The sequence below is a fragment of the Notechis scutatus genome, chromosome 2 (assembly GCF_049901735.1).
Source record: "Notechis scutatus isolate UNSWTSFEM ecotype Mainland chromosome 2, rNotScu1.2, whole genome shotgun sequence".
Lineage (NCBI taxonomy): Eukaryota > Metazoa > Chordata > Lepidosauria > Squamata > Elapidae > Notechis > Notechis scutatus.
Window position 1 is genome coordinate 71776695 of NC_142010.1, and position 23710 is coordinate 71800404.

Here is a 23710-nt window from a genome sequence, read left to right on the forward strand (position 1 = left end):
GTTTTATTTCTTCTATACTTGCTCTTCCACTATACTTTCGGTAAAATTCAAGTATGCATAATGCCATATTTTCACAGTATCTTGCAGCACTAAAAGGCTTTAAATTTAAAATCTATACAGTCCACGCAATTCTGAAGCTGTTAACTTTTTAAAAATGGGAACTTTATGCCTGCTTGTATTGTGATTATTTGCTTTAAATATACATACATACTACATACATATGTACGTACGTACATAAGTTTTAATGCTATTATGCATTTTGTTCAATATTAAGACTACATAGAATGATCTATTTACTTTCAGTTACAATTTATAGACCTGTTTCTGCTGACAGTGAATGACTTCTATGCATGTGAGGGGGGGGGGTTTTCCATTTTGTTTCCTTGGTTTTAGTTTTTCAAGAAGAGGCAAATTCTGGAAGCTGCAGGAAGTTTAGAGAATTAACATACTTTAAAAACTTATTTTTGTTTTGAAGTTTGCTTATATTTATCTGAAAATACTGAATTTTATACATCAACACATTTCCTGCAGAAAGCAGCATAGAAAAATTGCTGTAAAATTGCTTTTAAATGGAAAAACACTGGGGAATAAAGTAATTGCAAAAAAGAGACACAAAAGAAAATTGTTTCAGTCTTTAAAGTTCAGAACGTTTTTCCCCAAATTGCCTTAACTGCAATTTTTCTCCTAGGGAAAAAAAATCATTCTTCAGGCAAATATCGTATGAATTAATGTTCTCCATTTATTCTTTTGTCTTAGTGCAAAACACAGATTTACATCTACAGAGTATTGCTAGTAATTCTGTAACATTTTTAAGTTGGCTCATTTTTACCAGAATGAATCCTACTTTTCTTTCTAATTTATTGCATGTTTAAGCTTTGCTTTTCATTGCAGTTTAAAATACTGATGGCATTTTTCATGCAGTCATAAGGTGCTTTGTATTTTTATAGTCTCTGCTGCTGCTATCTTACCTCATAAGGAATGGATCAGAGCGTGTTGTTACAAGTGCCAGAGAACACATTTATGATTTGCGATCCCTGGAAAATTACCACTTTGTAGGTGAGCTATAGAAGAATCTTATAAGCAAATTAAAGCAGTTGTTGGAGTTGTCAGTCACCTGAACCAGCTTAGAAGCTTCCCTGCTCTAATTAGAATGTGACTGTTGCCGGTTGTGTGAAGACTGCAGAATCCAAGACGTGGGGCCCTAGAGTATTAATTAGTGAAGACAAGAACTTGCAGAAAAGACCTGCTAATAACAACAGAACCAACACAACATGAGTGTTTGGGTTTATATTAAAATATGCACTAGAGACTTGTTCCCTGTGGTGTATATAAAGGAATAGCTTTAATCATCTGGGAAGAAAGGTTAGAGCTCCAAAACACACACATCTGTTTGAAGGTAGGGATATTTCCCCTCCTACCAAATAATATTTACAGTGCTCAGACAGCAAGGCCACTGTTTTTTCTGAATAAAAAAGAGGCTTTGAGAGGTGGAGCAAATTTTAGTGTGTAATGCACTTTAGCTGATAAGATTTTAAAAATATAGATTTGAAAGCAAGAGAGAAAGCTAGCAATTAGCATTTTTAAAAAACCTGGTTCATTTTTTTTCCTTTTCAAATACCCCACCCCTTCCTAAAGACTTGAGAAGCAGAGTTGTTTTCAGTGGGTTAAAACTGACAGGAGATGTGTTTTTAAGCATCATATATTTCACTTTTTTTAAGTGAGCTTTTTAGTAGTTCAGTGTAGGTTAGAAAACTGTAGAAACTAAAATTGTGCTCTAATGTCACTTTAGGTTAAGATGAAATATTATTTATAAAATTAGTTACAAAGAGTATAACTTATATTCAATAAATAAAATTGCTTTAGAATACATAACCTTAGCAGTTCATGAGTTCATTTTATATAGACATTTTTCAAATGCTTCAGGTTAAAGATTGTTCCCAATTTCTTTTTGTTTGCTCCTTTTTTCAGATGAGAATGGCAAGGACCAAGGTATAAATATACGCCAGAAAGTGAAAGAAATGGTAGAATTTGCCCAGGATGATGACAGACTTCGTGAAGAAAGGAAAAAGGCAAAGAAAAACAAAGATAAATATGTTGGGGTTTCTTCAGACAGTGTTGGAGGATTCAGATACAGTAAGTCCATCCTGGAGAGGACAGGTGGTGGCTTTAGTGACATACAATAGTATTTAAAAGTTAGTGAATCCTCTTGTATTTTCAGTATTTCTGCATAAATATGATCTGAAACCTGATCTTTCACATATAAGTCCTAAAAGTAGAACTTAATTAAACAAATGAATCAAAAAACTTATACTTGTTCATTGATTTATTGAAGAAATGATCCAAAGCTGCATATTCGTGTGACAAAAAATAACTATGAAATACAGGTGAAACAGACACATAGTGCATGGATACATACACACTTAAACAAATAATAATTTGAATGAAGTTAATTTGATATACTGTACTTAAACTATTGTGTCTCGGATGGAACAAGTAATCCTCGGTTAGTGATGATAATTGGAACTGGGAGCTCATAAAGCGTAACATCACATGTCCATTCCATCTTACAGTAGCAGTTCCAGTTGCTTTCATTAGGCAAACCCCACAATGGAACATCACATGATCACCATTTGTAACCTCCTGCTAGCTTCCCCATTGACTTTTTTTGTAGAAGCCAGCAGTGAAGGTTGCAAATGGTGATCACGTGACTGCAGGACTTTCTGACATTGTAATTCAGATCCAGTTGCCAAGTGCCTGAATTGAAATATATTTTTTTCAATTATGGCTTGGTTTATGTGAAGAGGAATACAACCATGTAGTTTCTTCCTTGTAAGACTGTGATGGGTCAGGTAATGGTAATGGGTTGTTCTTGTCCTAGCTGATTGGACTGAGTCTGTCCAAAGGCTGATTAGCCTAGCTCCGCCCACTGTGGATGGCTCCTCCAAGTTTTCAACTCAGTCCTCAGCCAGGATGGACGCAATCGATTGCCTCTCCTGTGCTTGTGTGCAAACAAGTATTGATGATTTGAAATAATGTTTTTGATGAATCCACTTGGTGATTTTGAGGGAAATGGAACTATAATTGGCCATATTCTGTGAATTATACTCAGTTCATCTGGAGAGTTACAGGTGAAGAAAGTTACCATAGGCAAAAATTATTGAAACAACTCCTTCATTGGCCAGTCCTTGTACTGTTATAAAGTGGCTGCCATCAAAGTTGGAGCTAGTAAAAAAAAACACAAAGACATGAACAGTCATTGAAGAGAAAGTAAGCAGATGATATTGCTTTTTAATGCCACATTTAGCTCCTGCTGCAGTTGTCCATACATAAACCATTCCATGTATAGTACAGCTGGTTTTGATGGTCCATGACCAAACTAAAATGCACTTGTTTCAGATATTTGTAGAATAAAATGTGATAGAATAAGTAGACGTGTCCAGTAGAGATATCATTGTTCCAGGCAGGAGTGGGAAAAGTGAGGGAAAAATGAGGCTGAGAGGCTTCCTTTGGACAGTGGCTGTTGATGCTGCTGAGGAGAAGAGAGGAGAGGGAAAAGAGAAGATTGGAAGACCGGAGGCCAATAAAAAACGTCACCCTAGGAGGCTCTTCTGGATTGTCTTGCTTTCTTCAGCCCATAAACTCCTTCAGAAGCCCTCCAAACTTCATTTCATCCTAAACCTGGAGCAACCAAGCTGGGGGGCGGGGGGGGGGGCAGGAGGAGGGTTAGTTGGCTGTTTCAGCAATCCATGAATAATCCAAAACTATTTGTCAGAATTTCTAAAATCCAATCGTTTGTTTCAAGGTTGCAGCAGTTTTATATATGCTCCTATTCTTTCCTATCCTGTCTTTTTTTCTGGATATGGAAGCATATTTTCTAACAAAGCACTCAGCTACTGTCACCAACAGATATATTTTTTTCCCAAAAATGTCTATGAGGGAGACCCAGAGGCAGGCTTGTAACTCAAGATGGTACATGGTGCTTTGCAGAGGGCCAGCTTCTCATGTAAAAGGACTCTAAAAAGAAAGTAAAATGGAGGCAGGGGACAAGGGATAGGATAGTGGTCATATTGTCTCCGTGGATGTTGTGTACCTTATTGTGATCATGTGGTGCAGTGTATAAATGGAGCTGTGTGAGCAGAGGAGGGCACTTGGTAATTTCAGATTGGGAAAATTAACCTGCCATGAGCTAATGGAAGTGGGCAGAGAGTAATTTTCAAATGTAAGTAATGTATGAGTTCATATTTTATTACTCTTAGCACACGTGCTATGGTATAACAGGGCTAAGTGCTTGTTCACGAATATAAAACAAAGTGATATTGCACATAATCTAGTATCAGTAGGTATACCTCGGCAATTATAACTGAAATTCTTTGGGCCACTGTTTGATGGATTGTCCCCAAAAGAAATTAAATGAGAAGCTACTCTGCATTATTATGATACAAATGACAGGATTTTAATATGAGAAATAATCTGTATTTGGCCAGTATTTTTTTTTTTCAAATTAAAAGAATTTGGCAAACAAAATCACAATTTTTGAGAATTTTAAATAAATCTGCAAGGGATTATATTCAGCTTTAAATCTTCCCTCTTGGCTACTAAACTATATGGAAATTAAATCTAACCACTTAAAACTGTATTTAAAAATAACTGAGGAAAACTGGCACCTTCTATTACAATTCACAGCCAGTTGGCTCTCTTGCAAAGCAAATTTTGTTTATGTAGCTATTGGGGGAAAGGGGTGGGGTAAGGGTGGGAGAATGGGGAAATTAAAAACTCCTAACTAGCACATAAGGGGATAATGTGCTGCATCGTCATTAAAGACTTTGAAGAGAATTTAAAATAGTTAACTGAGGCTAGAAATATTGCCGTCTTGCAGGGTTTGGTATGAGACCCCCGTGACAGCCTGGTTAAAAGTGTACTAATGAACATTTATTATATTTGGACTTTATTTGTCATACATGCTTTATATGAGCCTCATTTTGTTGGGCAGAAAGATGCCTTTCTACTTGCTTTTATGGTGTTTAGCTTAGCATATTTGTCAGTAATAACATCTTTTAACTATATTTTCTGGCAATAGAACATTATTATGAGCAATAATAATAATATAATAATTATATTATATTATAATAAATAATAATGTGTTAATTCAGCTCTGTAAAAAGGCTTAACATTTTTCTGTTGTTATTTTTAACTCAGTTTTAAGTTCCATCGTGAGTAAAACTGCTAGAAGTAGTAGTATCTTAGGGTTAATCACTTTTTTTCTTTTCTTTCATTCTTTGACTGTTTACATTATGTAGGTGAAAGATACGATGCTGAGCCTAAGTCAAAATGGGATGAGGAATGGGATAAAAACAAAGGTGGATTTCCTTTCAGCGATAAATTAGGTGAGCTGAGTGATAAAATTGGGAGCACAATTGATGACACCATCAGCAAATTTCGAAGGAAAGACAGGGAGGATTCTCCAGAGAGATGCAGGTATTTCTGGCATCAGTCTTCTTTTTATGTAGTTCTTGTAATGGTTCTTTTAATGAGCTTTTAAATATTTGTTTACTGAAAAATTACATTTTCTGTGTCGAGCATCTTCTTCAAAGTGGTTCATAATCTAGTGTTTTAACATGAAATATGTTAGTTTTCTTGGCAGCAATATGGAAGCAATTTGTAATTTTCTTTTTCTAGGTTCCAGGTTCACTCTCCCGATTTATCTTACAACCTGAATATTTTCCGGAACTCTGTTCAACTTACACCTATTGTTCAGCAACCATTCAAAATTACAATGGTGCTGAACGAATTGTGGTTATGACTGATCCTCAGAGTTCTGACCATCCCCATACCCCCTCAATCAGGTGGCCACAAACTGGATGCCTCATAATCACATGATCCCTATTTGCAACCTTCCCTGCTAGCTTCCCCAGAAAATCAGTGGGGAATCCAGCAAAGATCACAAGCTCTTTGGGGTAAATCTTCCTCCCTTGCACACCAGCTCTCAGCTCCTCTGTGCTCCCACCGCATTGATCACACATGCATGTTCTCTGAGCCGCTCCCACCATTTGTATATACCCTGTAATTTTCTGGGAGCTTCACTGCATCACCCTCATGTGTCTTGCCAACCCTGAAAAAACCTCACACATACTCTCACCATGCTTCCCTTGTAGTCCCTTGTACTCTCACTACGCTTCCCTCATACCCCTATCCCCCTCGAATCCTTGCTCCCCTCCCTTGCATCCTCAGGTGCCTGTTTGCACCCTGAACCTAGCATGCGCCAAGTCTGATGATACTGAGAAATATTGAAGTGCTTCCTTCTGTGGTCTCCGTTATTGCCTTATCTTTACTGTAAAATATATACATGTTCCAGAATATAGGTGATCTTTGTGTGTTCAGTATGTATTACAATGGTCTTTTCCTTTTTCATGAATTCTACAAGCAAGCATATCTTGTGATTTTAGGGCAACTCTTAAGCATAAGTTCTCTTTATTGTGGTTAATTTGATCTTCCAAGGCCCTGACAACCTGTCACACTAGATGGAGCAGTTGTACTTCCGTCATTCCTGATTGACACCAGCCAACTTTTAGCCCCAGACTGTGCTTCAGTGTATACTGTTTCAGGCAGTCAGCCTTGCCTCTCTATTTAAAAAAAAAACCTTCATAAGACAGGGCACAAAAACAAAACAAAAGCCTTTAGCCTAATATTGCATGAGTTGGTTCTGCTTCTTCTGTCTTCTCGATATGTCCAGATCTGTAATGATTCACCTTACAGCTCAGGATGTGTCAGGGTTTATCCTTATGTGATCAATTGAAAACTACTTTATAGTAGTCATATGGAAGGTGAGATGATACCAAAATATATCCATACAACTGCTTCCTCAGTTTGCATAGGACTTGATCTGGCTACACCACAAAATCAACATGTAAAGAATGATGAACAGACATGGTTTAAGTGCATTGGACTTCTGTAAGTTAGCCCATTTGATTTGAAAATTGCTTTCTGTGATGCACCAGTTCGCCCAGTTGAAGGTTACAAGGTATCAAATAGCCCTAAAAAGTTTTGGTAGTTTTATAGATACAAAGTTCTTTCCTGGAACAAAGTAAATTCTATTTTGTTTTAGTATTGCTTTTGCTATTCTTTAGTAGAGTATTAGTATTATATTATCTATGAATATATAATATGTAATATTTTTAAAAATATGTTATACTATATGAGTATTCTTAGCATTTCTAAACATTGGCAAGCACAAACAGATTCAAATGTAAGGGTTCACTGATTCATCGATAGACTGCAAGTCTCGCTTCTATTAAAGCCTGCTCCAAATTTGACTACTCTTTAACTTTGCCTAATATTTGTGATAATATTTACTAATATTAAACTTTTTCCTAAAATAGTTTTTGGTGAAATTTGTAATATTTTCTACTACTAAGCTGTAGCATATATTTTTAAAATAACACTTGTCCCAAAATGTATTCCAGGTAGTACATATTATAATGAAAAAAAACTCTAATTCATGTGGTGTATGCAGAACTTTACTCTTTTTACTTCAGCAAAAAGAATTTGTGTGCTTTAGTGGCTTGGTATATTCTAACCATAGCATTTATAAAATTGAGTTGCCCAGCATTTCTTCTAGTGTCTTTCAGATTTTGTCTTAATCCTGTTTAGCTCCAATGATTAAAGTTTATGGGAATTATATCATTACAGGGCCTATCCCAGGGGTGGGCAAACTTTTTGGCTCGGGGGCCGCATTGACTTTTAAAATTTGACAGACGGGCCGGGTCAGCACAAGATTTTTGGGAATCGCCCCCACCCTTCCCCCTCTTCTCCTCCTTCCCCTCCCTTCGGAGGCCCCTGAGTCAGGAGTTGCTACCACCGGCGTGGCTCACGCGCGGCTCCAGTCCCGCGTTGCCTCGGGAAAGGAAAGGCAAAAAGAAAGAGCCGCGGCGGTGCTTTGCAACGGGAGCAGCGGCACCGGAGGCTCAGGCTCAGCGGCTCCTGGTTTTGCCTTTTCCTTCCCAAGGCAACGTGGGACTGGAGCCGCACGGAGCTGCGCCAGCGGTAGCAACTCCTGACAGCCCCAGCCAGACACCTGAGCGGAGCCCGGGCGAAACTGCCTGTTGCTGCTGCCGGAGCACCGCCGGGTCGCTCCTCCAAGCAGCCTGCCCGCCGGGCTTCCCCTCTGCCGCGCGGCTGGGGCCAGCGCGAGCGCGCGCCCGCGAGTTAAAAGGAAGCCGAAGTTGCTGGGAAGTTGCTCGGGTGCTGGGAGCAGGCTTTTAAAGTGCCGCCCGAGCAAAGTTTAAGCAGCCCGCCCGCCCGCCCGGGCGGAACCCTTCCTGCTCCTCGGCGGGAAGACGCTCCAGCCTGCAAACTTTGCCTTTGCAAAGTTTAAGCCTGGAAGCCCGGAAACCCAAGCAACTTCCCAGCAACTTTCGGCTTCCTTTTAACTCGCAGGCGCTCGTGCCTGGCGGAGGGGAAGCCCGGAGCCTCCTCCAAGCAGTCCGCCCACCCGCCCGCCGGGCTTCCCTCTGCCGCGCGGCTCGGGGCCAGGCGCAAGCGCCCGCAAGTTAAAAGGAAGCCGAAAGTTGCTGGGAAGTTGCTCGGGTGCTGGGAGCAGGCTTTTAAAGTGCCGCCCGAGCAGGACCGCCGAGCTGGGAAGCGGGCACCAAGGCAGGGCAAGGCTCCACCAGCAGCGGCCTAGCTTTAGGTGGCTCCAAGCAGCCCCCGCCCGCCAGGTGGAACCCTTCCCGCTCCTCGGCGGGAAGACGCTCCAGCCTGCAAGCTTTGCCTTTGCAAAGTTTAAGCCTGGAAGCCCCAGAAAAAAGGGGGATCGGCGGGGACTCACCTTCGGAGAGGTCGCACTCGAAGGTGATTTCGAACTCCCAGCCGAGGCCTTTGCAAATTTCTTTTCTTTCCTACCCCTAGATCGCTCCGCACTGTTTTGCAGCTTTGGGGGCCACGCGGCACAGGGCAATACGAAGCGATTTTTTTTCAGGGGCAGGCCAGATTGGACAGACCAATGGCAGCGATTTTTTTCAGGGGCGGGCCGCATTGGACAGACCAACGGGCCGGATGTGGCCCGCGGGCCGTAGTTTGCCCACCCCTGGCCTATCCTGTAACTTGCCCTAAATCTGGAATGTTCCTTGCCTGGCAGTTGGGTTTTGGGTGTTAAGTCTAAGTTTGATCAAGTTGAATAGTGATTTCAGGGTAGTTTTGCTGATTATTTTCACTTCCTTTCTATATTCCATGTTGATGTTTTATTTGGTATATTTTCAATTTGCTTGTTTTATGATTATCTGTTTTAACACTTCTTTGTGAGCAGCTTTGGAAATGCTTCTTGTATTTAAAAGTAGGATATGATTGAATGAACAAATAGAATAATTGTGTTGCAGTGCAACAGCACAGCTATAATGTGGCTTGAACTTTTCGTGTATTTTAGTAAGGGCTTCTTTCTTTCAGAATAGTTAAAGAATCTTTGGTGTATTTATTCTTATTTTATTTGATTGGTGCTCTTAGGCCCTCATATTATTTTCCTCTGTAATCTGTGTTGGAAAGTGCTAGGAATTATGATAACTGATTTTAATGAATTAAACTAGCTTTGCTGGCAAACAGCTAATATACAGAGGTACAATGGGGAAACATAACAACAACAACAACAATAACAACAACAACAATAATAAAAATAATGATAATGATGATGGCAAAGCCTGAATCACTATTTAGTAGAAAACAAAGGCTTTCCCACAGGGATACTGTACAGTAGTTTGTGTGCCTCCATGCTGACAATAAGACAACCTACTTTAAAAGAAAATGGTTTAGTGCTCTGTTGCATTATTCAACACAAACCTTGTGCAGCTAATTCTTGTTTGAGAACATGGTTATCTTTCAAGCTACTTCACAGCATATTCTTATTATTCAACGAGGCAGTTTCAGCTCTAGCAGTTTTGCCTTATCTTTTCTTTCCAGGAAAAGCCCAAAGTTTGAGTGGATCAGTCAGCCTTGTGTTCTTCATAAGCCAGGAATCGTAATTGCAGCCAATATAATCTATATAATAGAATGTATAATAGAGTTGTCTTATCATGGAGATAAGCAACATATAAATTTAATAAACAAATAATCTTATATAAATTGCATTTTGTCACTAGAAAAAATAGGTTATCTTCTAAGGAGAATATCAACAGTAATAATAAAATTTTGGTGAAGATCCGGTATTTCCAATGTCAGTTTCCTAGAGGGAAAAGAGAATTTTCTCAATCAGTAGAATTGATAGTGAAAAGTCTGGCAATGATTCATCTTACTTGATTGGGCATCCCAACCAAATGTGTAGGTAATAAGATTTAATATCTAAAATATAAATTATCTAAACAGAATCATTTCTGGTTTTGTAAAATCTTAATCATAAAATTGGCTATGCACTTGGTGCTTCAGTATTGTACCATGTACTGAAATTTGATTAGGATGTTGCTTAAATCTCTGTCAGAAATCAGGAACCAGGATAGAAGTCAAAAGTATTGCAAGTTTATTTCATGCTACCTATATACAAGAATCTGAACTGATGAATTGGTATCAGGTAAGAGTCAAAGGACTTCAGATAAGGCTGGATTTAGGTCTCTCACAAAGCATAGAGACTCCAGACTGATTGTGTATTTGACCTTAGCTCAACCTGGTCATCTCCTACAAGTGTCAGATTTGAAAAATATTATAATTTGTAACCAAAATTTTATAATTAGTTAAAAAAAATCAATTAAGTCTTTAAGCAGCAATTCCTACAATAATAAAAATAACAAATGGGTTGGAAGAGATTTTGGTGTTTAAAATGATACAATCTGGATTTCTTGATTGAAATTCAGGTTCAGAAGAGGCTCACAAGATGATTGTAGCACTGAATAATTTCTAGAAGTGTGTAAGAGGTGTTTCAGAGTTGGGACACTTCCAGCTAATTGAAAGAATTTCAGAAATAAAATTGGAATAGCTTTTTCAAGTTGGCATTGCAGTCTCTTTACTTAAGTCTTCATATAATATCTAATAGGTATGTTTTGGTTTTAATTTTCACAGTGATAGTGATGAAGAGAAGAAATCCAGAAGAGGAAAATCACCAAAAGGTGAATTCAAAGATGAGGAGGAAACGGTGACCACAAAACATATCCACATTACACAAGCCACAGAGACCACCACAACCACCAGGCACAAACGCACGGCAAATCCTTCCAAAACCATTGACTTGGGAGCAGCTGCCCATTACACAGGAGACAAAGAAAGTCCAGACCAGAATGCCGGAGCTTACACTCCACAGTCAACAGCTAAGGTAAGGAAGTGACCAAAGACACCACTGTGAGTTAGAATTCTCATTCCTCTTAATCCAGATTACTTTTCTTTAAAGTAATACACCTAAAAATGTTTTGGCTGTATTGGAAGAGTCATTTATTGAAAACAGCAAGACTATTTTTGTGTTGAATGATCAACGGTTATTGGAAGTCATGAGTATAAGAACCACAACTTACCAGAAGTAATGCTTTTGATTCATAAATATGAGGTAATTGTCATCTGCTTGACTTAGGTTGGTATCCTCAGATTCTCTTTTAAAGGTCTAAGCATCTTCTGCTGCTTAATTATGGAGAACCTACAGGCCTCTCCACACACTGCAAAATTTTAGTCCTTGAGCTAGGTAAACTCTCACTAAGGCTACCTGGACCTAGAAAGCCTGTACAAGCTTTCCCAAGAAGCCATCCCAGTTATCAGTCACTCTCTGTATAAGACTGCTTGGGGGTCCTCTTTGATAGGCTTCCTACTCCCCCCACTGGTCTATTGGGAAGGGAGTAAACCAAACCACATTGCTGAGTAGACGATTGGCTGCTGCATCGCTTATTGCTGCTTTAATATCTAATCTAATTGAGCACTTTTGATCTTAACTGTCAAATCCAATGATTTGATATTAAGTGATTTTAACATTACATTTAAAACTGTTCAGTGTTGTGCTGTACTTCACTGCAGACTGGTATTCCAGGTGCATGGGGATATAAACTGTCTTTGATTCAAAAATAAGACTTTGCAAACACAAGAGAACAGGGCTCAGATTTTGGACTCTACCAGTGTGGTCTTCATCTTCTATAGTATTGCAAGTCAAATTTAGCTTTTGGCTTCAGTAAATTTTTCATTTACTGAAAGGAATGAGACAAATCTATTGGTATTCTTTTCTAAATATCTACAATACATGACCTTAACTGTTAGCATCAGAAGTTGCTGTTTTATGGAATCAATCAAGTAGGCAACTTTAAGGGATATTGAAGGGATCAGAGAACAAAGGGACAACCTTCTCATCAGCCTTAGGGAAGGGCAAATACTAGAAATATTATCTATGCTAGTGAGTATATGAAAACATAGTTTGTTTTTGCATAGATAATTTGTATCAGTACTTCTCTGACAACAGCCCTGGCAAATATGTGCTATAATAAAGGGAATTCCATGTCATAAAAGAATCTAGAAAATACTGAGGGAAGATATGAGCATTTTTTCCCCACTTTATCTACTTAAGCTTACTTAACCTCAATAGAAGTTAACACAGTTTTAAAATCAGGCACTGAAATAGTTTTCTCAAGCTAAGCTGAATAAAGTGTAATCAGGTGGCACAATTATATCCTAAATTAAAAGACGGTTTGTTTATATCTCTTTCAGCCACCTGAAAGCAACTATAATTTAACAGACAGTCATTCGGTAGCATCCCTAAACAAATCATTTTCATCTGAATTGTCTACTGTCAAATATATCTATTTACTTCATTGTAAAATTGTTCTGTAAGATTACTTAATTTTAAAAATGACCTCATAAAGATAAAGACGTTTTATTGGTTAGAATTTCACCTCAGAGAAAAGAAGCTTGGGCTCTGTTTCAAGTAAAAGCCTGCAAATTGCCCTACATATTCTAGTGGTAAAGTCCTATTTGATCTGCACTGTATTTTTCTCTTGCTTTTTTTTTCCTTACGGAAACAACCAAGGGTACGGGTAAATTAAAAGTATACAGTCTGCAGTCACATGCTAGAAAAAAAACTGTTAAGAAATTATCTGTGGGAATCTCCATGGTACTTCAGATCATGTCATTTTCTGCTCCACAGCTACAATGGGAATTGAAATCCATGAAAACTGCCAGGGTTGGGAACCACTGGCCCATTTTTTTACAGTACATCTCATCTGAAAGAGCCTCTAGAGGAGAAAAGGATCAGTTTCTTGAAGGACCAGTACTAGTAGTCCTCACCTTACAACAGTTCATTTAGTGACCCTTTGAAATTACAAAAGCACTGAAGAAAGTGACTTATGACCATTAAGAAAGTGACTTATGAGCATTTTTCATACTCAATGACTGTTGCAGTATCCCCATGGTCATATGATCAAAATTCGGACACTTGGCAACTGGTTTATATTCATGACAGTTGCAGTGTCCTAGGATCATGTGATCTACTTTTGCAATCTTTTGACAAGCAAAGTCAGTTATGAACAGTAGTGATTCACTTGCCAACTGTGACAAGATAGGTTGTAAAATGGAACAAAAACTCACTTAACAATGGTCTCATTTAGCAGTGGAAATTTTGGGCTCGGTTGTGATCATAAGTAAAGGACTACCTGTATTTAGTATCTATTGCCCAGCTAAATGAAACATTGCATATGTATATCACTGAAATTTTGGTCACTCCCATATCTATAGTTATCTTGGTGCAGTATTAAACCTACTACATAGCTAGGAATATAATACTTTTTAAGTTTTGTTTTCCACCTTCATTTTTCCTTTAGACTTATAAATCAGTCACAACACAAACCTTTTTTTCCTCAGAAACAGGAACCATCTTTTCTCAGAAAAGATGTTGTGGACGGTATTACACTTTCTTTGCTTGTTATTCAGCAAAGTTTGTTTGTTTGTTTTGTTCCTGATTATAATTTATCTAACAATGTACTGCTAAACTAATGTATTGCAGAAAACATCATAAAAAAAAATAAGGTGAGCCATTTGTCTACTTAATAATGCTGCAATGAGCAGATTTTCTAGAAGCTCATCACATATGCAGAGTTTACTACAACATGTGCCAACATTCATAGACTATTAAAAGAAGATAAGATGCTAAAAGAAAAACAACTTTCCATCCATTGTTATTTGTGACTATGCAGAAAAATATACATTATCGGATCTCACATATTAAAGTATAATGGCTTTATGAAGTTATTACCTTGCAGTTTAATCAGTGATTTATTTTAGTAAATTCAGGGCCCAGTGGTAAGATAAGTCATCACAATACCTTTAATTATTGATGGAATTGAGCATTTTGGATATGATGTATTCAAGAAGTTCATTTTCTAGCTTAGTAGTTTTATCAAATATAGATAATTTAAAGTATCAGGTTTTTTTTTATAAGAGCCAGTTTAAACCAACACATTAGCTTTGGACTAGGGGATGTCAAATCTTTTACTGAATTTTCTCTGTTAGTAGAAATGTTTTTCTGGACAGTCACTGTTTTTTTTCCCTTCTATTTTTAATGTTGGCTCATGGAGTTGGTCAGTCTTCTAAAATAAATAACACCATTTACACATTTGCTTACCTTAGATGGGATGCAAATTCTATATTTACTGGAAAGTAAATATAGTAGAATTAAAAATCTTAGTTACAAGATCTGAATGCTGAATTTAAACCACAAGTCAATTTTCAAATTAGTGATTACAGAGGGCTTAGTAAGAATAAATAATGGAAATAGATATTAGTGAAGAGCTACAAGCATTTTATGAAACTGGAGTGGTTTTCCTGGTATTCTTAAGATCCCAATATCAATTTTAAGGAGCCAATTTCATATAGGCATTTCTGTTATCTTTATTTTTAAACTTTTTAAAACTATTTCTTCTTTTTTACATCTTTGCAGACAACAATGGGAAGAAATTGTTGTACTAAAATCCTAATCAAATTCCTTTGATATGTTAATTTCTAGTCTTCCATTTTCTAATGTTTTTAATATGAATTTATTTCTAATAAGGTTTCTTGGTATGTACACTCCCTGGCCTGTATCCAATAAAAGAGGAGCTTTATAATGCTACTGTTTTCTTCAGTTTTGTTTATATTATATATTTTTAAATAGTTCAATTGTGCTTGTCCTAGGTTTCTGGTAACAAGTCATCCAATGATCTGGTTGATCTTTTGTTCGATGGTACAGACCAATCTGTTTCAACAGGTAAAGTGCATTTTCTGTTTTCCATTTGAGCTTAATTTTCTGTTTGAGATACAGGACTATGGAGATACTGCATCGAAATTGCTTCATTATATAGATTAACACCAATATTAATACTGAGAAGGATTCATAATTAGTCTGTCAGGAATTATAGTGACTGGAATATTCAATCCAATCTATTTTCAGCCCTTAGCATGCTACACACGTTGAGAACAAGGAAAGGAGATGTGGAAGTGGATAAGTTATATTTCTAAATCTGTTGTATGCTACTTCGTAAGCATTAATTTTTAATTTGTTTTTTTTTTTCTAAATAAGCCTATTATCACAGCTAAGAATTATATGTGATCGCCATAAAGAAACCCCAGCCAACTTTAATTATTTTTGAAAGCTATCCATGATCATCTCCCAAGTTGAGTACTTGGAAGATCATGCAGAAAGGCCAGAAATGTAAGCTATGCTGGGGGTGGGGGGGTGGGGGGGGGGAGATCTAGGAGGCAATAGCAAGCAAATTCCATATTTCTACCAAGTAGTTTTATAAAAACATTTTCTTTCAGATTGGATTGTTAACAATTTGCAAGATGTTAAATCTCAGATATAAAACGGGCTTTTTTGAACATGTTGGAATGTTTCAAACTTGAAAATGTTTCATTAGTTTTCCAGATCCCATTCTTTCCATTCTCACAATAGAAATGTCCTAGTTGTGGAAGCTGAGAAACTTGTGGTCCCTCAACATGAGTTAGGACTACGTATTGGCAGAAGGCAGGATGATCTCATCCCTCTTGCTGCATGAGGAAGTAACTTTGCCCATGTGTCTGATTAGCCCAACCTACTCAACATTATTCTCCATGCCTCTTCCCCTCAAAAAGTTTGGCAGTGAGTACCAAAAGATTCCCTGTCATCTGGTTTAGGCCTTTTTTTTAGGGAGAACACTTCAACAGAAGCTGAATGTCAACAGGGATATTTAGGAAGCTTTTAATAATGTGCATATTTTTGTACGTGACTTCATTCTTTATCTCCAAGCATAGTTTTTTGAAATGTAATAGATAGCTAATCTAGCCATTTGAAAACTTTGCTGAGATAGGATTAGGGTTAGGGTTAGTTTAGTTTCAAAATATAATTCATGTGTTTGTCCATGTATACATGAATACATGTATGTGTATTTTAAAATACACTAGGATATGGGGGTATGCTATTGGGAACAAAGACACACAGTTCAGTCTTACTATGCTTTAATCATTCCCCTTTCTTAAAGCATACACATTTGCTTATGACACTACAAAGGTAGTGTCAAAAATACTTTATTTTCTTGATCTTGTTTATTTTAAAACATAGATATCTTGTTTCTTTCTTATTTTTTTTATAATTTACTATCTTAATTCTTTCTAAAAACAGGTCATGTTTCTACCAGGTAAACATTGCTCTGAAGTCTGTCTTACAGTAATGACCTAGTCTTGTAAAACAGCACTGTTTTTAAAATCTATTGACTTTAAATATCATCATGTAGATAAATAATTTTTTGGGCAATATATACAGTTCATAAAAATAATGTGTTACAGCACATTACCTAATACTCACAGCAGCAGTATGAATTAAATATATATATGCTGTTAAGAACAATAATTTGTTATCTAACCTATAGCTGTCTGCTACTTAAAAATTAGAGGGTTTCCCTTAGTTCCTGGGGCTCACTGGACCTCTGCCAATTGGTTAGGCACAGAGCCATCTCTGCAGATGTGTGCAGGAGATGTAAAGGGAAGAAGAAACATACTTTCATGTGCTACTGGGACACTTTAGGCACATCCTTTAGTCAGTTAGGAGCCACTTCCCTTCGAGTGAGTCCTATGCAGCTGGACCTGAAGCAGAATGGGACTCCTATATTTGAGGATTCATCTAAAAGGCACCTTGGTTCAAATACATTGAGCTTGTAATGCTTGTGACTTATCAGCTCTCTAACCAATATATTCCTCTAAAATGCAATTGGTCACAGAGGCTTTAATTAATAGGAGTTGTAGTCCAAAATATCTTTCCCATGCATAGGTCAGTGATAGTCACAGAATGCACTGCTTTACATAAAATATTGCTAAGAATATGCAAAATGCGTATGTAGAAAATACAAAATACATGTTTAATCAGGCATGATATTTTCCGATTAAAATCGAATTCGATCGAATCGCCGCGAGCGGCGGCGGGGGCGGGGCAGCGCGGGGCGGCGGTCGTGCGGGAGGGTGGGCGCGCGCGGGCGGTAGCGGCGGTGCGAGCGGCGGGTGGGCGGGCGGGCGGGCGATTTCTTTGGCGGCCCTGATTTTTTTCTGAGGGAATATCATGCCTGTTTAATAAAAGTAAACCTTTTCATAGTATTGGAATCAGTGGTGGTATTCAGCCGGTTCGCAACAGATTGGGCGAACCGGTAGCAAGAATTTGGCACGGGTCGCCGAACCGGTAGTAAGTTCTGGCTGGCCATGCCCCCCACACGGTCGCCCTCCCGCCCGATGCTTGCTCACCCCACCTGCCTGCCTGACATTTGCCGAAGGTATTTCTTTTTTTTCCCCTCCCGATAATCTGCTGTATATAAGATCATCTGTGCCGGGATTCCCCTTGCCGAGGCCCAAGAAGGCAAAAAATGGAGGGAGGAGCTCAGCCCCCCTCCATTTTTTGCCTTCCAGAGCCCCAGTGGAGCCTTGGGGGAGCAAACCCCCCGAGGCTTCTCTGAGGCTAGGAAGCTCCCAAAATGGAGCTTGGAGGAGTCCTGCATGCCCCTCCCATGCTCTGTTCCTTTTCTTCCTGAGCCCCAGAGGAGCCTTAGGGGAGCAAAAATGCCCCTCCCCCAAAGAGGCTTCTCTGAGGCTAGAAAGCTCCCAAAACGGAGCTTGGAGGAGTGCTGAGTGCCCCTCCCATGCTCTGTTCCTTTTCTTCCTGATCCCCAGAGGAGCCTTAGGGGAGCAAAAATGCCCCCCCCCAGAGGCTCCTCTGTGGCTAAGAAGCTCCCCAAAATGGGTGGGGGCTGCAAAAAAAGCCACGCCCACCCAGTCACATGGCCACGCCCACCAAGCCATGCCCACAGAACCGGTAGTAAAAGTTTTTGAATACCACTACTGATTGGAATGTGTATGCATTGAAATGAAATGCTACTTATTTCTAATGATGTAGAAATAGCCCATTTCCATTGTGTTATTTTTTTTTCACGTTCCTGAATTAGATGACCTGATTTAAAGCACTTGAAGTCAGACAAGTGATTCACATAGGAGTTTTTCCTATAGGAATAACATGGGCCCTTCCCAGAAATTGCTTCATCCACAAGCATTTCCCAGTTGGGTACAAAGCTCTTTGGATCTCAAACAGAAGAGAATATTTGTAGCTCAGGATTGAATTGCGAGGTCCTTCGTGCCCTCTGAGCTTGGTTGGTCTACCACTGATGATGTCACCTAATTTGGTAATGAAATATCTGCAAGAAACAATCAAGCTCAGAGAATACTAAGGATCCCACAGTCTTTGGATCCCACTCTCAAACCATATCCTAAAAAGTTTGTTTAATAACTGAATGTCTTTTCCTTGTTACACCAGATGAAGAGTAGTTGCAGAATTTTAGCATTATTAGCTGTAAACACTTTATGGAAACCAAGTATGTAGATCTTTCTTCTGAATGCTGAACGCTCGAAAGTAATCCATTCTACTTTCTATGCTGTGATGGAAGTTAGACTTATCTCTCTTTCCACCCCATATCAACATTTAGAAGGTGTCCTAGGGATGATTTTTTTTACTAGCTTGCTATCCCAAATAATATCATTGCTGGCCTAAAGGGGCATATAGAGTTAGTTTATTATGACCATGTTCACTCTGGAGTCTTTTTATGTAGCTAACTGTCCTTCATAAGCAGATAAGCACTGTCCTTTACTAGTGTGAAAGTTACTGTGTGTGGCATTGGTCCAAATGGTTCCATACCACTAAATAGGTATAAAGTAAGTTTTACTTCTGTAAAAGAAAGGGTCAGGCAAATGTATGCTGCAAAGAATGTGTTCATTTTCCCTTTGCGAGAGGTTTTCATAGTGATTTAGCAGTTTCCACAGCAATTTCATCTTGGAATTTAGCTGGTATTTTATCATTCTAAGATGACAATTATTTAGGGTTCTTTTGTCCTGTGTTGTCTTAAATATGTGTTTAAGACTATATTTTTTGGAAGTTTCTGATTATCAGACTCAAACTCATATACTGTACAATACAGAACATGTACAGTTGTGCTCATAAGTTTACATACCCTGATGGAATTTATTATTTCTTGGCCATTTTTCAGAGAATGTGAATGATAACACAAAAACTAACACTAATCATGAGTGAAAGAAAAGTTTTTGTGGTATCATTCATATTCTCTGAAAAATGGCCAAGAAATTATAAATTCTGCCAGGGTATGTAAACTTATGAGCACAACTGTAGATGTGCTGTGTAAAATTGTGCAATAATAACTCCTATTAATCTTAGCCCTTTTGTTTGTGTGTGTGTGTGTGCATGTGTGTGTGTGTGTCTTGTACAACCTCTATTTGAACCATTGAGGTGATGTCCAGCTTTTCATAAATTGCTAGCATGAACACACACTTCCACACACATTCCTGTCATTTTAAATTCATACCAGAAAATAACCAGCATGGCTTTTCTATAAGCATCACAGAATAATTAACAATATAAGAATTTGAGACAGATGTGGAATCTATGTTCAGTATTTCTTACTTAATAACAAATCAATGTACATTCCAAACATAGAGGCTTCTGTTTGAGAGTCAAGCCAGTCAACCTAACCTTGACTACAAATGGCATTAAAAAGAAATACAAGTACACATGTTGTAGAAAGGGAATTATTCATTTTATTGCTGCTAGCCATTTATTAAAAAAGGAGATGGTTCTAGTTTAATTAACTGAGTTGAGAGCAGCAGATGGAACAGAATGTCTTGCAGCGATAAGACAATTCCGAAATGGTACCAGATGTTGGAAACTGTCCCTGGTGTTGTTTGAGTGCAACACAGATGTTACAGTCCCACTTGGCTAGTTTCTAAGCACTGCAGGCTAAACAGCTGTGATGTAACCCATATAATGTACACAGGCACTAAAAGTAGAATAATTGAGCCACTGCTACTTCCTATAAGGATGTGGCCACTCAGAGATGACATTTTTTTAAGGACAAATGAAGAGTAAGGCCAACTTTTTAGTACTTTCAGGGGAAGAAAGGAGCTAATTAATACATTGCCCAGGAAGCTCAAATTCCTGTATTAATGAGAGGTTGATTGTGCAGCAATGAATATCAGCTCAAATAAACACTATGCAATAGCTCATTAACATATACAGGTTTAAAAAATTAAAGAGCAGCTTTTCTCCTGAGTCTAATAGCAGTTTTAGAGGGGGCTGATTTTTTTTTGTTCCAGTTATGGATATCCTGAAGTATCGCAGCCCCAATTTTTGTCCATCAATCTTGTCTAACCGGTAACACCAAATATATAGTAGTGCTAAGCCATATAGTTTGTTCTCCTAAATTGAAATTCTCTGTGAAATGGCTGATGTATTATGATTATGCTCAAGTGAATTTTAATAATTTTTCTATTTTGATTGATAAAGTATTGTTGGGAAGAATAATTGAAGTGCTGATTTTTTGAATTCAGTGGTTTCAGTTCTGGAAAGAGAGTATGTCAACATATAAAAAATAAAGCCCAATTTAGATTATATGACTTAAAATGTGGAATCATGTGTTCATCTTTTATGCTTTCACTTGTTCAAAACTTAATTTGTGCAAAGTCAGTTTAAATGTTGCGTTACCTGCAGCATAATAAGCAAAAAGAGGGTTTTTTAAATTTTTTTTAAAAACCCAACCATTATTCTTTGTCTTGTTTGATTAGAATTGTTTTACTATAATAACAAGCCTTTGTCTATAGTAATTTTTTATTTGAGCTGTATGAGAACAATATTCAGTATGATTTGGATTAATGTACATAAAAGGGCAGAATGCCATTTCTGGGCCTCATTATATACTTAGTTTGGATGGGCATTGTTTACCCGTTCTCTCTCTTCTATATTTTCAGCATTAGTATGGACCTTTTATTTTCTATATCCATCATGAGATGCGTGCTGGATTACATTCTTTTTGTTTTTTCTTATAAAAAGTATGTGTAAACTTTACCAAAGGAAGTGTTTCTGGTCTTCTTCATGGTAACCTGCCTTCTTATTCCTTTGGTTTTAGGTGGCTCCACTGACCTCTTTGGAGGCTTTGCTGACTTCAGCTCGACTGCAGCTGCCTCCGCAAGTGGTCCCCCATCACAAGGTAGGAAAGGGAACAGAATAGACTCCAAAACTGTTCAGCACTATTATGCTACTACAACCAAAAGCCAGTCATTTCGTTTGAACAGAGGGCTTTTTTAAAAAGCTGCAGATATAAGGATGAGGGAAGAATCCAGTTTGTTTAATACAATAACCAAAGGCTGTAGTAGGCAGGATGATAATTCACACTGATGGGAGGAGGTTTTGTGTTTGATTTTGATGTACATTATAAATGTGTTAAACCTTTCCAGAGGCTTATAAACACTGTTTTCTTTGGATTTTTACTGAAAAGCTGCATGAAACCTCATCTCTGCTTTTTAGCAGTTTGCCACTCGTTATTAAAACTGCATCTTTTAGAGAGCACCAAGGCCCACAGTAGGGGGTTTGGGAGCCATACATTTTCCTACCATTGCTTTAGGCCCCCCTGTTGTCAGTTCATAGAAAAATTGATTTTTGTCCTGCCTCTAATAGAGTATTTGCCCCAGTGTATTATTCTGCTTCTTATAACATAAGCATATAGATCAGTGGTGGCTAACCTTTTTCAGCTCCCGTGCCGATAATTGCGCGCTCGTGTGCCAGCACCTAGAAGGCAATGCATTCTGGGGCCCCCACGCCCCCTGTGCATGTGCACGTGACCCCCCTTGTGCGCTGTGCATGCACACGCAACTCCCTCATGCACCGCGCGTCTGCACATATGTGTGTGATTTCCCCCCCCATACACCACATGTGTCTTTGCACAGGCGTGCGTGACTCCTTGCGCACCGTGCATCTGCGCATGCGTGGGCGTTTCCCCCTCGCACACAGCATGTCTGCACATGCGCACACAACTCCCTCACACCCAGCGCGTCCCTGCGCATGCATCTCCTGCACACACAGCCTCAGTCCCTGCACATGTGCGCCAGATACCCAACAGTCAGCTGTCAGGCGGCGGCGCACGCATGCGCAGTGGGGCTCTTCCGGGCGACCTGTCACATGCCGGGAGAAATGGCTCTGCGTGCCACTTCCGGCACACATGGCATAGGTTCACCAACACGGATATAGATTGTTTTGAAAACTAGGATTTAAGATTTTAATTTTGGTAAGATTTAAATTAAATTTATTTCTTCCCGATCTCTTTTGAGTATCTTTTTGTTGATCAAGTCATTCAGAATTAGAAAATATCAAAGGTTGTTTATTATGCCTCCATTGTGCTTGATCAACAATTTCATTCCTCAAGTATTTTTCCCCCTTGCTTGTGGAGATTTGTGCAGTTTCTCTTGCAAGTTGCAGGCCTCCCTTTCTCTCTCTTAAGAAGACCAAGAATTGTAAGGTTTCTCATAGCATAAAAATATAATTGATGCTATTTATCTTGATATGATGTTAGAAGTGTTTGTACCTGGTAATAGGACGTACCATCATTGTTTTTGGGTCATATGCATTACCTGAAATTGCCAGAGAGCTCTTCACTTGCTGAAGCTCAGGACTTATTAGGAACAGGTTCATCTATGTTCTTTAGAACTTGAAGGCAATGAAAAAAATCTCAGCTTTAGAAAGCTTTCAAATATCTTACACATTTTAACCGATCTCAGTATTTCTCTGATGTTTGCAATAGTTCTAGTTCCAGTACTTTTAATTCTTTATAAATACATTTTATAATCATTTGCCAATGCCTTAACAGATTTTAAAGCAAGGTTGTGTAGAAAAACTTTATATGTTGACAATAGATAAAAAAAGTTGAATGGCATGTTGAGAAAGCCATCTGGGATCAATGATGGAAACTTAGTATTTCTGCTGCGGTCTTTGCTGTATAATCTGAAGACATTGACTGGGCAATGGCAGTCAATACACTTTGATACCACTATGTAATCTCATTTTATTCCTACTTATTAGAAGACTAGATTTAGACAGTCAAGAAGCCAAAATTGTCTCAGTAATGATAGCAAATGACTGTGTGATACAATGTTTGTTGTTGTGCACCATATTTACTATCTTGTTTCATGTATGATATTATGTTTTCTAGTGAATTTTTTTTTTAACTACATGAGTTGGCCAGAGTTGATTTGGAATCAGGCAGCACCTAAGACTAGTTAATTAATACTTTCACATTTGCTATGATAGCTGTAATAACGGTGCTTATGTAATCTACACAAAAACTCTTTTAAGATCTGTAAATCATAGTTCTGTATCTTGTGATGTTGAAAAATATCCTAAAATGAGTTGCATGTCCTAGAAGGAGAGATAATTGCTTATTTTCATTGT

At 38.3% G+C, this 23710-nt stretch overlaps 1 protein-coding gene across 1 annotated transcript in view; it reads left to right on the top strand.

Annotated features, from left to right (window-relative positions):
- Nucleotides 1-23710, top strand: part of CLINT1 (clathrin interactor 1) — an 83850-nt gene that overhangs the window by 51792 nt on the left and 8348 nt on the right. The window contains exons 4-9 of the mRNA XM_026682152.2: nucleotides 948-1056; nucleotides 1969-2133; nucleotides 5298-5475; nucleotides 11035-11284; nucleotides 15109-15181; nucleotides 21396-21476. Of these exons, the coding sequence (XP_026537937.1) occupies nucleotides 948-1056; nucleotides 1969-2133; nucleotides 5298-5475; nucleotides 11035-11284; nucleotides 15109-15181; nucleotides 21396-21476 (856 nt within the window). The remainder of the gene's footprint in view (nucleotides 1-947; nucleotides 1057-1968; nucleotides 2134-5297; nucleotides 5476-11034; nucleotides 11285-15108; nucleotides 15182-21395; nucleotides 21477-23710) is intronic.